This window comes from Rhamphochromis longiceps, linkage group LG5, assembly GCF_057381845.1.
Source record: "Rhamphochromis longiceps isolate RC_006_pf linkage group LG5, R_longiceps_female_GT1.1, whole genome shotgun sequence".
Taxonomy (NCBI): Eukaryota; Metazoa; Chordata; class Actinopteri; order Cichliformes; family Cichlidae; genus Rhamphochromis; species Rhamphochromis longiceps.
The window spans coordinates 736,316-753,065 of record NC_140561.1 but is presented as its reverse complement, the minus strand read 5'-3'; the positions used below and the strand labels follow the sequence as shown (position 1 = coordinate 753,065).

The following is a 16,750-nucleotide window of genomic DNA, read 5'->3' as shown; positions in this document are numbered from 1 at the left end:
GAAACAAGCAAACTCACCGTGGAAATGAACTGAAACTAAACAGAATTAAAACAAAGTGAAAAAGAAATGCAAATAAAAACTAATTAAAAATTACAAAATTACAACAATCTTGCTGTCTGTGGATATGTTTTGGGTGGAGGTTTCAGCCACCACAGATGTCTTCCTTCATTTGTCTGTAAGTCAGTGAGATCATTTAAAGATGGTTACATATCTGTAGAGCTGAGCGATATGAGATTTTTTCATATCACGATATGTTTTTTTCATTTCAGGCGATAACGATATCTATCACGATATAAGCCAAATAACTATATTTGTAAGATTAAAATGTGCCGTTGCTCACAAGTAAAATGTGAAATAATCAGCAGCTTGTTTTTATTTAAATATTTATTTCCCATAATAAGTTCAACAGGGTAGATGTACTTAAGGAACATGAGACTTTTTCAGATAAATAAAGGCAAATATTGCAAACTACACTAAAGGCAGCCGCTAAAGCGTTTAAGTTTCAAAATAGAACAAACAAAACAGACTAAATTGTCAATTCCACTTAGAAACAAAATATTAATTCTAAAAATAAATCTTAGTTTGTTTTACAGAAGAACAGACAAAACTGACTAACTTTTGTCAATATCAAATAAACTGAGAACTAAAAGGAAATTCTCAATCTCTCCTTGTTGTATAGCTGAGCTTTTCAAACAGTTTTAACAGTTACTTTAGTCTGACAAAAGCCGAATGACGAATTAGCGCTTCCAGTCAGAGACTGAGGCTACGTCCACACGTACACGGGTATTTTTGAAAACGGAGATTTTCCGTTTTCGTTTTAAAAAATAATCCCGTCCACACATAAAGGCAGAAATGAAGGAAAACGCTGCTATGAACATGCCAAAGCAGCAGGTGGCGCTAGATTCCTAACCGTGCAGAAATGTTGGCCAATCAGAAGTCTAGAAGCCTCGGTGGGAAAAAGTAAACAAAGCTGGGGCATAGAAGCAGAACCGAGTCGTATGTGTGGAGGGACAGTAACTGTGTGTATATGTAAGCATTTAAACACTGCAGAGAGTACAATTAACAGTAACAGTATTGTAGAAATTCATTTCACCGAAACAATAACGTGGCACACAGTGTGACGCATGCACCAGTTTATTGTATTTCCAGACTTGTTTTCGGCACAATTTACAGTGCACGCTACTCTGTTTTTTGTCAGACTTGAAATAGCCGAAATACCTTCACACTACGGAACTTCTATGGCTCTTCCGTTCGACAATCTCTCCGGCATTGGAACCATCATCTGTTTTCTCTTCGGTCACGCTCGGTTGATTTTTCTAGTCGGCACACTCATTTCCTCCATTATGCGCTTGTTCCAGGGCAGCACGGTGGCGCGGTGGTTAGCACTGTTGCCGCACAGCAAGAAGGTCCTGAGTTCAATTCCATCATCAGGCCGGGGTCTTTCTGTGTGGAGTTTGCATGTTCTCCCCGTGTTTGCGTGGGTTCCCTCTGGGTACTCCGGCTTCCTCCCACCGTCCAAAGACATGCAGCTTGTGGGGATAGGTTAATTGGATAATCCAAATTGCCACTAGTAGTGAATGAGAGTGCGAATGGTTGTCTGTCCCTGTGTGTTGGCCCTGCGACAGACTGACGACCTGTCCAGGGTGTACCCTGCCACTCGCCCTACGACAGCTGGGATAGGCTCCAGCGCCCCCCGCGACCCTGAAAAGGATAAGCGGAAGCAAATGGATGGATGGATGGATGCGCTGGCTCCATTACCCGCTGGCTGCTTCCCAAACAAACACACGTGCGGCTTGGCACTTGTGCTGTACGTAACAAGTCACGCGACGTGACGCTGCGGCTGTGATTGGTTCGGCTCTGCGCTACTTAATTTGGATTGGCTCACCTTTTTTTTTTTTCTTTCTTTTTTTTTTTTAAGAGGACAAGAGCGGCGAGGTCTATCGCGATAGCTTAATTTCTCTATCGAGTAAAAGTTATATCGCGATACATATCGTTATCGTTCTATCGCCCAGCTCTACATATCTGTCACAGTGTTAATTTAAAGTTCTCACCCTTTGTATTCAGAGGCAGCAGGTGGAGGGACAGCAGAGGACTTTGTTTTTTAAAACAAATTTGATTCAGCAGGTCGGCCTCTGTTAACAATATCACGAACTGTCCGCTCAGACTGTTCACACTGAAACAAAGATGGAGGATAAAACATGCTTTACATTTCTCAGACTGAACAAAAGTTACTGTATTAAATTGAAAACACTGTTAATAAATCGGAACATTTAAAGATGCTTCAGTCACGGTTTTTATATTATTAGTAAGTCAGATGTTGAGCTTTAGTGATGGGCAGATGAAGCTTCATGAAGCACTGAAGCTTTTCATCCAATTGGTTCATCCCAGTGCAAAGCTTCTTGAAGCCTCATTTGCTCTAGTAGGACACCTACTGGACATAAAAATATTAGTTGGCATGAATTTAAAGAGTGTGGCCTTTTGCACACAGCCTGTAAATGTCAACAACAAAAGGAGTGTGTAAAACATGTATATTGTAGTGATGCAGTATACTGTGTATATTTATACTGGCAGTATGGAAAATGATCATTTGGAAATGCTTAAAATGGAAATGATCCTTTACTGTGAGGTGAGGTGTGGTTGGGGTGTGGACAGTAGTTGTGCTTTTGTAACGTTGAGGTATGGACAGCTACACACTGAGGCTTTGAGCCTCAGTCCTGCCTGTTCACATTTTATTCTGTAAAAACTACATTTTCACTGCTTTTATGACCTTTTTAGTGGGGAGAACATAGCTAGGATTTAATGATTTAACAAATCTTTTAAATCCTTTGTCCTCCACAATGCTAAATGGCTGGGAGTCCTCAATCACCATGCTAACCAGGTCTTCATCTATTTGAGATTGTTCTCCTGAGGAAAGACAATAAAGACAAAGCACAGATATAAATATCACACACGTAACTTATTACAGCTGTATAATATTGTTATATCATTTAGTAACATTACTGCATGCTATATTATCATGGCATTTGATGGCTCACCTGGTCTTGCTCCACAATCGGTGTTCCCCCTATTCACATGCAAAGCTCTGTAGTGCCTAAGCATGGATGAGGTGTTGTTGTTATATCCCAGCTCCCTGGCACATAGCAAACACTTCACCTTGTACAAAAGTCAAGACAGCTTAACATAAATTGTATTGCACCATCAGTATTATGAAAATACATCTTCTGTAGAAATTTGCATACCTTGTTGGGAGGAATAAGATCAAAATGTTCCCACACAGGGGAGGACATCCTCCTCTTCTTAGCTGGCTCCATTCTCTCCTGACTTTCTCTCCTCACTCTCATAAACCTCCAAACTGTCTCCAAACTCTCACTAACAACTCTCCATCAAACACCCACATTTTGATTGAAGTCTGAGGGGTTTATATCGCTGTCATAGCTCGCGGCAAAGTTCGAACAACTTCATGAACCAGTCACGTGGTACAGCCGGGCAGCGAGGCTTCGGACGTCATCATTTTCAGCTCCTCCCATAAATGAAGCAAGCCTCGAAGCATCGCGGAAATGCCCCCTCAATTACTCGACACAAGCTTCGAAGCCTCGATACAGAACATCACATCACTATTGAGCTTTGACGTGAAAAAAGTTTTGCTTTTTTCCTGGTGAGGAAAAAAGTTTGAAAAAAATCAGTTTTAAGTTTTATATATTTGATTTGTACGGGACTCGTATTTTAATACTAAAGTAAACCTTTTGTCTTCTGTCTGTACAAAATACCAGATATCAAAGTGCGGATGTTACAGATGTTTATATCTATATTTTATTATGAAACAGAACAAATGAACAGTTTAGCACAAACAAACGTTAACATGTAGATATTGTACTAAACTGCAGTGAATATGAACTCAAACTTTGACTTTTAGAAGATTAAACTTCATAGTGACGTGTAGGAGAGGAACAGATGAACACTAACTTTGACATTTGAATACAAACGAGTGATTCTGAGGATTTTTTTTCTCACCTCTCATCATCTTATAATATATTTGCTTATTCTTCATAAACAGTAAAAATCCGATCAGTGGATCTATTTTACTGTTTTAATGGCAGAATGGACAGAAGTTTTATATCTCTGTGTTTATTTTTGAGGGGATCACTGTGTATCAGTACTGTTATAGTTTAATATTATTTCTGTACAACTGCTTGAGCAAAAAAGCTTAAAGTTTGAAACCAGGACTTTAACTTTGATCAGAGTTCCCATAGTGAGTTAAAAATATTTGCACAGCAGCTCCAAGAACTTTTATCAATATTTCTTTGAATCCTCTAAATTTCATTCATAGGTGTTGGACTGTTCATAGGTCTTAATAAAGTTTGTTTCAAAAGAAAAAGACTGACACAGGCTGTATCCCAATTCAGGATCTGCAGCCTTAAATTACGCAGCCTCAACAATCCTCAAGGGCCGCGTACTTATAGACCACTAAGGCCGGAAGTGCGAGGCTTGTGAAATGGGACGGTCTAGCCTCCGTTGCGCTGCCCTAGCAACCATGATACTAACAGCTGGAAACGTGTCATACAGCTTTGTTTGACAGAAATGAAGGAGAAAATCTTTTGTTCGAATACGAAACGAATACTGCAGTTCGTGGTGATTCGCTCTGAGTACCCGTGCAGCACGGTAATTATCTCGAGTGTCTCAGTGTTGATTATTCACCTGACTGTTTGTTAACTGTAAATCTCTGACAGTGAGGCATATGGTAGCAAGTCCTTTTTAAAAGTCGTGTTTGACTTTATGCCTTTCTGTATAGTTCCTGGGATGTTTAGAACTCAAATTGCACTGCTGGAAAGAGTTTATTTTAATGCACATGCTGTTTTTTTTTGGCAAATTTGCATTATATTTATTGGGCGACCGTGGTTCAGGGGTTTGGGAAGCTCATCTGTAACCGGAAGATCGCCGGTTCGATCCCCAGCTCTCTCTGTGCTGGTCGTTGTGTCCTTGGGTAAGACACTTTACCCTACCTACCGCCTACTGGTGTTGGCCAGAGGGGCCGATGGCGCGATATGGCAGCCTCGCTTCTGTCAGTCTGCCTCAGGGCAGCTGTGGCTACAACTGTAGCTGCTTCCACCAGTGTGTGAATGTGAGAGTGAATGAATAGCGGAATTGTAAAGCGCTTTGGGTACCTAGAAAAGCGCTATATAAATGCAGTCCAATCCATTATTATTTACGTTTTCCTGCAGTATATAAAAATTGGTGTATTTCAAAAATAAAACTATGAAGACACTCAAAATAAATTTCCTATGGTGGGAAACTATCTTGTGCAACGTTTTTGTATTTAGAGTTTAGAGGGATAAGCCTCTCAAATTTCTCTAACTAGAAATGTATGTAAAAACAACAAAAACGAATTTCAATTTTTTTGTACTATATTGCACTTTTTTGCAATTTATGTAATTACTATGCACTTAATGCATACATATTAATAAAATTTGGACTATAATGGTTGTATTGATGTATAACAACTCAAAATGTTCCCAAAAATGGCTCCACAGCATGTAAAAATATAAAGATAAGCTCTGGCGGACTTGGTTCTATGGTAGGTCTTAAAGGGTTAAACTGCTGTATGGTCTTGGCCACTGTGCTGCAGCTCCGTTTTAGGGTGTTGGCAGTTGTTAGTGGAATTCTTCATTCATGTGATTTCAGGATTCAGTAAATGTGACACGTGTCAGCTCCATGTCATCAAACTCAGGACTGATCTGTTCATCATTAGAATCCAGAGTGATTTTCCTGCCTCCATCAGTCTGTGGAGGAGGTGGAGAGGAGCTGCTGCTCTCACTGACACACTGACTGCAGAATGAGCTCAGCTGCTGTTCCACAGTAACTGCTGCGAGGTGGACACATCTGTTTGACCATAACCAGTTACTGTGTCAACAGCTGTTGGAGGTCAGGGGTCTTTATAATTACAGTGCAGGTGGATATGCATCCATATGCATGCATATCTATGAAGTGCCTTGAGGCGACTTTTGTTGTGATTTGGCGCTATATAAATAAAATTGAATTGAATTGAATGTAGTGTAGAACTGAATTAAACATGCTGACGTTATCTGTTTAAAAATCCTTCATTACAAATATTGGATTTGCTTCAACAGGAAGTAATTATGACAACAATACAAAGGTTGTTGGGTTTGATATTTAGACTGACTTAATTACATAATGGTAAATGGCCTGTATTTGTATAGTGCTTTACTCATCCCTAAGGACCCCAAAGCGCTTGTCACATCCAGTCATCCACCCATTCACACACTGGTGTGATGGCAGCTACGTTGTAGCCACAGCCACCCTGGGGCGCACTGACAGAGGAAACATTCCACAACATCCACATCAACACAAGTACAGAAACAAACTGTCACTTCTAATTTTTCTTATTAATAGTGAATCGGTGTGTGTCAGTGAATGCATCGTGTGCGCTTCAGGCTCGATCTAGTGGACTGATAGCAGAGCAGCTGATGGCAGCTTCCTCTGCCTCACACTGCTGTCTGACTATATTCAGCTGACACTGAGATGAAGCAGGAAAGAAGCAGCTGATATTTGGACAGCACACATGATGGAAAGGAGGATTTCAGTTGATGTGCACATAAATGATTTGTGTTTCCTCTGCAGGTGAAGGTAGAAAGTGTGTGTGAGCTGATGTGAATCATGTGACCTGGTTTCTAGGTCACATGACAGGTCAGAGGTCAGCGACTGTAACTCACTGAGTGTTAATGTGAACTCACTGAGTGTTTGTGGTTTACCTCTCAGACTGACTGAAGATGATGATGGAGGAAGAGGAGGACAGAGCAGAGTCTGCAGGGTCCAGCTGTCCATCTGTGAGGAGTGACCGGTCCAAAGATCAAAATCCAGCCTTCAGTGCTGAACCTGGAGCAACGAGGTCAGAGAGCTGAACTCACTGAGTTACAGAAATAATTCTGCACTGACATTATAATCAGTGTTGACTCTGGTTGATTGTCTGACTGTGTTTGTGAGCTGAGAGGAAATGAAAATGAGTTTGTAACAAAAATCAGTTTTGTCCAGTTTTCCTGTAAAAAGCTGAACTCTAATCTAAGAGGATGTTACTGACAGGAAACAGCTGCATTATCTGCAGTCTGTGTGATCACAGCTGCTTCAATCATGTTTGTGTCTGCAGAGGTCAGAGGTCACAGTCTGCAGGGTCCAGCTGTCCGTCTGTGAGGAGTGACCGGTCCAAAGTTCGACCTCCAGCCTTCAGTGGTGAACCTGGAGCAACGAGGTCAGAGAGCTGTGATGACTCCTTTACATGTTTGTGTTTCCTGGATAAATATGACCTGAAACATCCTCAGATTGTTACAAAGATTCATTAAAAAGAAAACAATGAAAGAGAAAATATCCAAATGTTCGACTTGGTCATTTGCTGTTTGAGGACAGTGATGCTCATATCTGTGGGGAAAGTGTGACCTGAGTGGGTTCATGTTTGTCTTTAAAGAACAGAGCTGCTCTGATTCTCTTTGTGTCTGATCTGTTAAACAGTCTGAGAGGTCACACAGAGACCCAGCAGCTAAAGCTGGATCATACTGGCTGCTGTTAATGAGACTCCATCAGGACAACACTGAACCACAGTGGTGTGGATGTAGTGGATAAATCCCACCATACTGATGCTCAGAGTTAATCACAGGGAACAAAACCAGATGTTACCTTCAGATTGTGACCTTTGGAGTGGACGATGCAGATTTCAATACAGAATAAATGTTGTTTTTCAGCTGTGAAGAAAGAATCTAATTTTCTGAACTTAAGAATTTATGATGATGGAAACAACATGGAGACTATAACACAACATTTCCACTGTATTCATAGAATGAATGTAAAACTGTCAGACATTCATTAAATATGCAAAATGTCTACAGAAGCATCAGAGGGTCAGACGTGAAGCACTCAGTGATTTTGATCAAATGACTCATCAGTTATTGATCTGTACTACACTGATCTACCACGTTAGTAAAGCTGGTGTTCTGGTGGTGGAGGGAGACCTCGGATCATGTTCTGGTTTTGGAGCAGTGATCTGCTGATGGTTCAGTTTGATGAGCTTCTTCAAAATCATCCCTGACATCACCACTGAGAGACTGAAAATTACTGATATGTTCACAATCTGAGAGTTTAAAGCTTGACAAACTTTTTTCAGATAAAGTTATTTGAGCAGAAACTCGTGGATCTTTATCCTGTGTTGATCTAATCCTTCATGGTTCCTCCACAGAGTGGACCAGCAGAGCTCAGAGGTTCCCAGTGGTCAGTCTGCCCAGCAGCATCAAACACAGCTGGACTCCATATTTATGGTCTGTACATGTACAACAACAACTGCTGTTACATCTGTTCTGTTCACAGTCGTCTCCATGCTGCTCTTTGTAGACCAGTGGATCGTCAGTGTGTCCAACATGGATCTGATGTTTGGCTCCATGATTTCAGCCTGATTGGCTCATTCATAAATATTCTGTTCCAGCTGCTGGAGGACAACATCATCACTTTTGTGAAGAACGAGCTGAAGAAGATCCAGAAGGTTCTGAGTCCAGATTACCCAGAATGCTTAGAGAGTCAGAGGAGCAGCAGCAGAGAGGCATTTGTGAAGATCACAGTGGACTTCCTGAGGAGAATGAAGCAGGAGGAGCTGGCTGACCGTCTGCAGAGCAGTAAGAGGATTTCTGTAAAGATTTAAAGTTTTGGATAAATGAAAATTTTCCAGAGATGGAAGATGGAGCAACATGTTTTAAAGATTAGTTCTTTTTGGAATTGAGTGTTGTTGAGAAATCAGTTTTACCCTGGTTCTTTTTATTCCTCAAGCATCCAGAGATGGCACCGGACTCAGTAGTCCATCCATCCATCTTCATCCGCTTTATCCGAGGCCGGGTCGCGGGGGCAGCAGCCTAAGCAAAGAGGCCCAGACCTCCCTCTCCCCAGCCACCTCCTCCAGCTTATCCGGGGGAATACCAAGGCGTTCCCAGGCCAGCCGAGAGATATAATCTCTCCAGCGTGTCCTGGGTCTGCCCCGGGGCCTCCTCCCGGTAGATTGACCGGTAAATTGAGAGCTTCGCTTTTACACTCAGCTCCCTCTTCACCACGACGGACCGGTGCAGCGTCTGCATTACTGCAGCTGCAGCCCCAATCCGTCTGTCGATCTCCGGCTCCCTTCTCCCATCACTCGCGAACAAGACCCCGAGATACTTGAACTCCTCCACTTGGGGCAGGAACTCATCCCCGACCCGGAGTGGGCACTCCACCCTTTTCCGGCTGAGAACCATGGCCTCAGATTTGGAGGTGCTGATCCTCATTCCCGCTGCTTCACACTCGGCTGCGAACCATTCCAGTGCGAGCTGGAGGCCCTCACCCAATGAAGCCAACAGAACCACATCATCCGCAAAAATCAGAGATGAGATTCTGAGGCCACCAAAGCGAAAGCCCTCCGCCACTTGGCTGCGCCTAGAAATCCTGTCCATAAAAATTATGAACAGAACCGGAGACAAAGGGCAGCCCTGGCGGAGCCCGTCACCCACCGGGAACGAGTCCGACTTATTGCCGGCAATGCGAACCAAGCTCTTGCAACGGTTGTATAGGGATCGAATGGCCCGTAGCAATGGGCCAGACACCCCATACTCCCGCAACACCTCCCAAAGGACACCCCGAGGGACACGGTCGAATGCCTTCTCCAAGTCCACAAAACACATGTAGACTGGTTGGGCAAACTCCCATGCACCCTCAAGTATCCTCGAGAGGGTAAAGAGCTAGTCCAGTGTTCCGCGACCAGGACGAAAACCGCATTGTTCCTCCTGTATCCGAGGTTCGACTAGCGGACGAACTCTCCTTTCTAGCACCCTGGCATAGACTTTCCCAGGGAGGCTGAGGAGTGTGATCCCCCTGTAGTTGGAACACACCCTCCGGTCCCCTTCTTAAAGATGGGGACCACCACCCCGGTCTGCCAGTCCACAGGTACTGCCCCTGATCTCCACGCAACATTGCAGAGGCGTGTCAACCAGGACAGCCCTACAACGTCCAGAGCCTTCAGGAACTCGGGGCGGACCTCATCAACACCAGGGGCTCTGCCACCAAGGAGTTGTTTAACTGCCTCAGTGACCTCGCCCCCGGAAATTGGCGGGTCATTCCCCTCATCCCCAGACTCTGCTTCCTCCTCGGAAGACGTGTCAGTGGGATTAAGGAGGTCCTCGAAGTATTCCTTCCACCGCCTGACAATTTTCTCAGTCGACGTCAGCAGCACTCCGCCAGCACTATACACAGTGCAGGTAGAGCACCGCTTTCCCCTCCTGAGACGCCTGACGGTTTGCCAGAATCTCTTCGAGGCAGTCCGAAAGTCTTTTTCCATGGCCTCTCCGAACTCCTCCCACACCCGAGTTTTTGCTTCAGCCACTGCCCGAGCCGCACTCCGCTTGGCCTGTCGATACCTGTCGGCTGCCTCCGGAGTCCCACAGGCTAACCAAGCCCGATAGGACTCCTTCTTCAGCCTGGTGGCTCCCTTCACCTCTGGTGTCCACCATTTGGTTCGGGGATTACCACCACGGCAGGCACCAACCACCTTGCGGCCGCAGCTCAATGCAGCAGCTTCGGCAATGGAGACTGTGAACATGGTCCATTCGGACTCAATGTCCCAAGTCTCCCTGGGAATGCTGTTGAAGCTCTGCCGGAGGTGTGCGTTGAAGATCTCGCGGACTGGGGCCTCTGCTAGACGTTCCCAGCACACCCTCACTACGCGTTTAGGTGCACCAGGTCTGTCCAGCGTCCTCCCCCGCCACCTGATCCAACTCACCACCAGGTGGTGATCAGTTGACAGCTCAGCCCCTCTCTTTACCCGAGTGTCCAGAACATATGGTCGCAGGTCTGGTGATACGATTACGAAATCGATCATCGTGCACTTATGGACACTCTTATGTTCGAACAGGGTGTTCGTTATGGCCAAACTGTGATTAGCACAGAAGTCCAATAACAAAGCACCGCTCGGGTTCAGATCAGGGAGGCCGTTCCTCCCAATCACGCCCCTCCAGGTCCCGCTGTCGTTACCCACGTGAGCATTGAAGTCTCCCAGCAGGACAACAGAGTCTCCAGGTGGAGCACCTTCCAGCACCCCCCCACCCCCACCCCAGGGACTCTAAGAAGGCTGGGTACTCTGAACTGCCACTCGGCGCATAAGCGCAGATGACAGTCAGGACCCGTTTCCCAACCCTAAGGCGCAGGGAACAAACCCTCTCGTCCACCGGGAAAAACCCCAACGTACCGGCAGCAAGCCAAGGGGATATTAGAATACCCACCCCAGCCCGCCGCCTCTCACCAGGGGCAACTCCAGACTGAGACAGAGTCCAGCCCCTCTCCAGGAGACTGGTTCCAGAGCCCAAGCCATGCGTAGAGGCGAGCCCGACTATATCTAGCCGGTACCTCTCAACCTCACGCACTAACTCAGGCTCCTTCCCCACCATAGAGGTGACATTCCATGTCCCTATTGCCAGTCTTGGCAGCCGGGGGTCAGTCCGCCAGGGCCTCCGCTCCTGGCTGCCACCTGGCACACAATGCACCCGACCCCTATGGCGCCTCCTGCGGGTGGTGGGCCTGCGGGAGGATGGGCCCATGTCTCCTCTTCGGGCTGTGCCCGGCCGGGCCCCACAGACTAAGGCCCGGCCACCAGACGCTCGCCCTCGGGCACCCTCCCCAGGCCTGGCTCCAGGGCGGGGCCCCGGTAACCCTATCCCGGGCAGGGTAAACTGTTCCTTCGATGTCCTTTTCATAAGGGTCTTCTGAATCGCTCTTTGTCTGGTCCCTCACCCAGGACCAATTTGCCATGGGAGACCCTACCAGGGGGCAAAAGCCCCCAGACAACATAGCCCCTGGGATCCCTGGGACACACAAACCCCTCCACCACAATAAGGTAGCGATTCAAGGAGGAGGACTCAATTGATTGGTTGTATCTTCCTTTAAATGCCAATTTTTTTTGGCATTTTTTTTTGACTCAGTAGTCATTTTTACAAAATCTTTATTCATCTTTACTCATCTTCATTTACTCATCTTTTACTCATCTTCATTTACTCATCTTTTACTCATCTTCATTTAAGCATGCACTTCTAGAAGGGAAGACAAGGCCGGTGTCCCTCTGCAAAAGTCTTCACCCCTTTGTTAGTTACAGCCAGCTTTATAGAAGTGACCCCATCATAAAACCCCCTACGGTGTGCTGCAAACTCTGTCTGTGTCTATGTGCACGAGCACATGAATGCCTACATGTGCACGTTCCCATGTGTCTATGTAAGTGCTCGTGTGTGACTGTGTGCGCGTGACAGTTAAAACACTGTGGGTGTAGGTAACTCCCTAGAGGTCATAAAACCCCTCTCACTTCCAGACCACAGTTACAAATGTTGAGACCCCCACCCAAAACATCCTCTGGGGAATTTCCACTCAGGTGGGGGAGGTCTACAATCTACTCCTACAATCAGCCTTTATTATAGTGAGGGCAGTGTCAGTGTCTCTACAACAGTTCTACATTATATTTTAACACATTTCTAAACTCTAAATCAGCTAAATATTCTACAAATCCCCCTTTTTATCTGCCCTATGGCAGATAAAACTAAACTAAATCCCTCACCATAATGTTTTCATACGGTGACTCCCCATTTCCCAAAAGTGGCATCATGGTGTCTGCCTTTGTATCAGACTCTCCCACAGCACGATTGATGAGTCTTACGAACAAGGCTCTGATACAAGGCACACAACAACACCCACATGTCACTGATACTGCAATGAAAACAAACAAAAAAACCATAATTGACATAATGAAACCTTTCCATTGCCCAAAGACAGAGGTCATCCATGCTTCCAACGGGTTATCCACTCCCGAATGCTCATGCATTGTAATGGACAACGTTCTCAGACCTTCCAGCGCTCGGGTCCCAGAGCCATCGGGAGCTGTATTATTTGGAATAAAAGTACAACACATAGCCCCAAACATCGCGCAAACGCCCCCTTTTTTCTCCCAACAACATATCTAACGCCATCCGATTTTGTACTGCCATTAAAGATGTTGGACCCAACTGCTCAGCAAGCCCTTGCATTTAATGACAGAACAAAGATTAAATGTATACGAGGTTGTGGACCCTTTAATGTAGTCCAGCTCTATACCGCCATAATAATCAAAACACTCATCTGATTTACCTGTTTCACTACGTTTGGTTCGCTTCACCGTGGCCTGTGATGGTGGAGTCGCTGGAATGGATTCAGGTCTGTCTCTGGGCAATTCACTTGTAAGAAAAATCACAGTTACAATAACCACAGTCACACCTAACACTACCGTTTCTCTCCAATTCCCCCTCAACCAGCCTAGAGAAGTTGACATGATTTAAATGTAGATAAAAGGCTTGTCTATTTACATCTCTCCCTCACATAAGGCTTCTCTGCAGAGCATCAAATCTGCATGGCAAAGTGACACACTTTAGGTGATCTTCATCCTTGGGAAAAGTGGTGTCAACTATTTCCCAGTCTCTTAGTATTTGTGCCTCACACAGAAACACAATTCCATCGCTGGACTTCCTCTGCGCTGTCACGTTTAGAGCTTGGCACGCTCTCTCCATCCCTCAGGTTCTCATGTTCCAACGCTGCTGAAGGTTTAAGGCAGAGCACGTCGTACACCTTAGTTGTCTTCCTCAGCGTCAACATTGACTCTCTCATTTTATTTAAGATTTTGCTGTGGGAAGTCTCCTCTTGATCTCCTGGAAGCTCAGTAGCACAGCTCTCTGTGTGATGTCTGCTGTGCTGAAGATGATCTCTGATCCTCCTGAAGCCTCTCTCCTGGCCTCAGCTCCCATCTTGTGGACGATCCTCTCAGCCACTCCCTCTCCTCATGGCACCTCACGACATCTACAATTTCAAAAATAACACACCTCTCGCCACACGGCTTTCGCCACGTGTCAACTCCCCAATGAGACATGCACAAGAATGTTGCACATTCTCTCTAAAACAATCTCCAGGGTTTCCCACTTGGAGCAGCCATACTCCAACCTGTAACCCTGTGTAAAAACATTAATCAGAATCAGAATCAGAATCAGAATGGGTTTATTGCCAGATGTTGAGGTTTACAACATTAGGAATTTGCTGTCACATGTTAAGCTTGTTTAACTCCCAGCTCCACCTGGAGCCTGTAACCTGGAAGACAAATCTGTTAAATCAAACTTCACATTTGCAACCAACTATAGATCATGAGAGTGATAAAGTACTCAGCATAACAGACAAGTATCATGTGCAGGTTTTCTCCAATCATTAAATCACTATTATTACCATAATTTGTCCCAAATCATGAATCATCCCAATTTATTCCACAATTTAATCTGTGACTTTCCTTAAACAATGTCACTCCACCCATTTTATCACTATGAGCTCAATAGCCCATCTTCAACTATTCCATAAACACTGCATCCCTTATTTGTTTTTCTCATGTCACTTGTCCACTTCTGCTGAATCCTCCACAATGCACTCTTAGAAAAAACAAACATTAGCAGCACACATGGATCGTGTGGTTGGCAGGCGTCGGCCATCCACATTCCAGAGGTGCCGTAAAAAGACCATAAAGTTAGCCATCCATAGCTGTGGAAAGAATGTTATTCACATCATCAAAATAACCTTCACATTTTCCCAAAAACACAGTGTAACAGCATCACCAACTCATAACCTGTAGTAGAGAAACAAACATCCACCAATTGTTCTGTTAGAAATCACATCATCAAATCACATGAAGAACTGTAATGCTGTAGAAAAGAGAATGCAAATGTTAGCGCTGCGCAGGTGTGTACACACTTTCTCACATTAACTTCTGTGAGGAACACAAGCCCATGAATAACACACCCCTGGTAGATTCCCAAACACAGAAAGTGGCATTTAAAAGGTTAAACCATCACGCAACCTCGGATGTTGCTGTCATCTTTCTGCTCCTGTAAAAGGAAACACATAAATTCATCCACCCTTTTGTCCTGTCTAGGTGGAGGTTAACCTTGAGTCGTGGTCAAGTCTTGTCAGCTTTTACCAGTCAGTCAGTTTATTTTTATTTCCATTCATTCATCCATTCTTTCTTTCTTTGCTGATAGTGGAACCTATCGTCGCATTTAGTTTCCACTCTCAGCAAAATGACGTCATTTCAAAAGAAAAAGAAAAACTTTAGATCGGATTACATCGCTGAATCCTTTTTAGGCAGGGACTCTCATTTTCTAATTGTCCCAAATAAGTTTCTCCTGAGCCCATTTTAATGTGGAGAAACTCACTTGTAACAATTTTCTTGACGACGTGTAGCACTTTTAATTCCCGACGTGCAGATCACCTTAAAGAGAAGAAATTCACAAACAAAAATCAGTGCACTGTTTAAAAAATAAAATAAAAATAAAAAATGACAAATAAAACTGAAAAACAAAAGAAAAAAGAAAAAATACAGAAGCCCGGTCTTAAGACTTGTCACAGAATATTCTTTCTCTTATAGGTGAGAAAACACCCATAGTTCAGTAACAAAAAAAACAAAAAACAAAACAAAACAAAAATCTGTTAGTTTCACTCATTTAAACTCTGGCTGCAGGATTCTGTTCACCCCTGCTATCATGTTCCCCAAAATAATACTAATTCAGTCGTCTATGTATCAGTTCTCAACCCACTCAATAAACCAGACAGGATGATGGTAACAGTATTACCTACTTAAAATTGTGTTTGATCTTCATTACATGTGTGTGTGTGTTAGTCGGGTTAATACATTTTCTGTTTTTATGTAACCTTTTATGTACCTTCCCCCTTTTTTCTGAAACAAAACTCCGTTCACTCCAAATTTTGTTTCAGAAACATCTAAATGAAAAACTCTGTCATAGTCAGGCACAGCTAAACCCCAAATGCTTGCAGGTTACCATCGGCAACCACACTGTGTGTTGTCAACCCCTTCTACAAATACCCTCTTTTAATGTGTAACACTTTGTGTATGATTTTGTGTTATCTCTGGTGCATATTATCTGCATGTGTGGTGTCACCTTTCCATTGTTCTAACAGTACTCTTGCATACCTCAGTGCTTGTCTTCCTCCCCCTTTTGTGGTGGTCTGGACACTGTGTCAATCCTCCACTTCCAGGCAGTCGCTTGTCTCCCTGGATTCCTTAACCCAATTTGATTCCCCACACTAAAACAGCAGCCTCAGCCCTCTTCTGCTCCTTTCTCTCCCACTTTACAGTCCAATGGCAGTCAGTTTTCTTCAGCTTTGTCCCGTGTATCTCTTTGTCCCACTGTCTCTTTCATTGCCATCTCGCTCCAAACATGGCAAGTGTCAAACTCAGACAGTCTTCTCAAAAGTCCTTCACACACAGTGAGGTTGCAGCTTGCTGGAAACGCATCTCCATCCATCCAATCTAGATGGTGGATCTTCTCTTTCTGATGCCGTTTGCCCACAGCGCTGCTGGACCTCTCTGCTCAGAACTCTGGTATTGTCTCTTGGACTCCTGTCCACTGTTGATGTTCATGCTCGTGCTTCTGAAACTGCACTTGGTGTCTTCAGGGAGAGATCAGCTTCCTTGGAGCTCGCTTGTTCAGGACGAGGATGAGAAGCTGCAAAACAATTCAGCCAAAAAATTCTGGCTGGGTGTTTCTATTTTTTCTAATGATTTTAACCTATAATTTTCTTCCGACTGCTGCCCGTGGAGAATTGATCCAGGTCCGTTCCCCACCTGTAATCAACAGACTGAGAGACTTTCATTAGTCACTGTGACTGC

The 16,750-nt window shown here is 44.5% G+C and overlaps 1 protein-coding gene across 2 annotated transcripts in view; it reads left to right on the top strand.

The window, feature by feature from the left end:
* The window catches only part of LOC146669000 (protein NLRC3-like), a 47,427-nt gene that overhangs the window by 18,543 nt on the left and 12,134 nt on the right, over nt 1-16,750 (top strand). For both annotated transcript variants that reach the window (XM_085405392.1, XM_085405393.1), the window contains exons 2-5: nt 6,775-6,904; nt 7,160-7,261; nt 8,240-8,318; nt 8,483-8,669. In XM_085405392.1, the coding sequence (XP_085261518.1) occupies nt 6,786-6,904; nt 7,160-7,261; nt 8,240-8,318; nt 8,483-8,669 (487 nt within the window). In that variant the 5' untranslated portion in view covers nt 6,775-6,785. The remainder of the gene's footprint in view (nt 1-6,774; nt 6,905-7,159; nt 7,262-8,239; nt 8,319-8,482; nt 8,670-16,750) is intronic.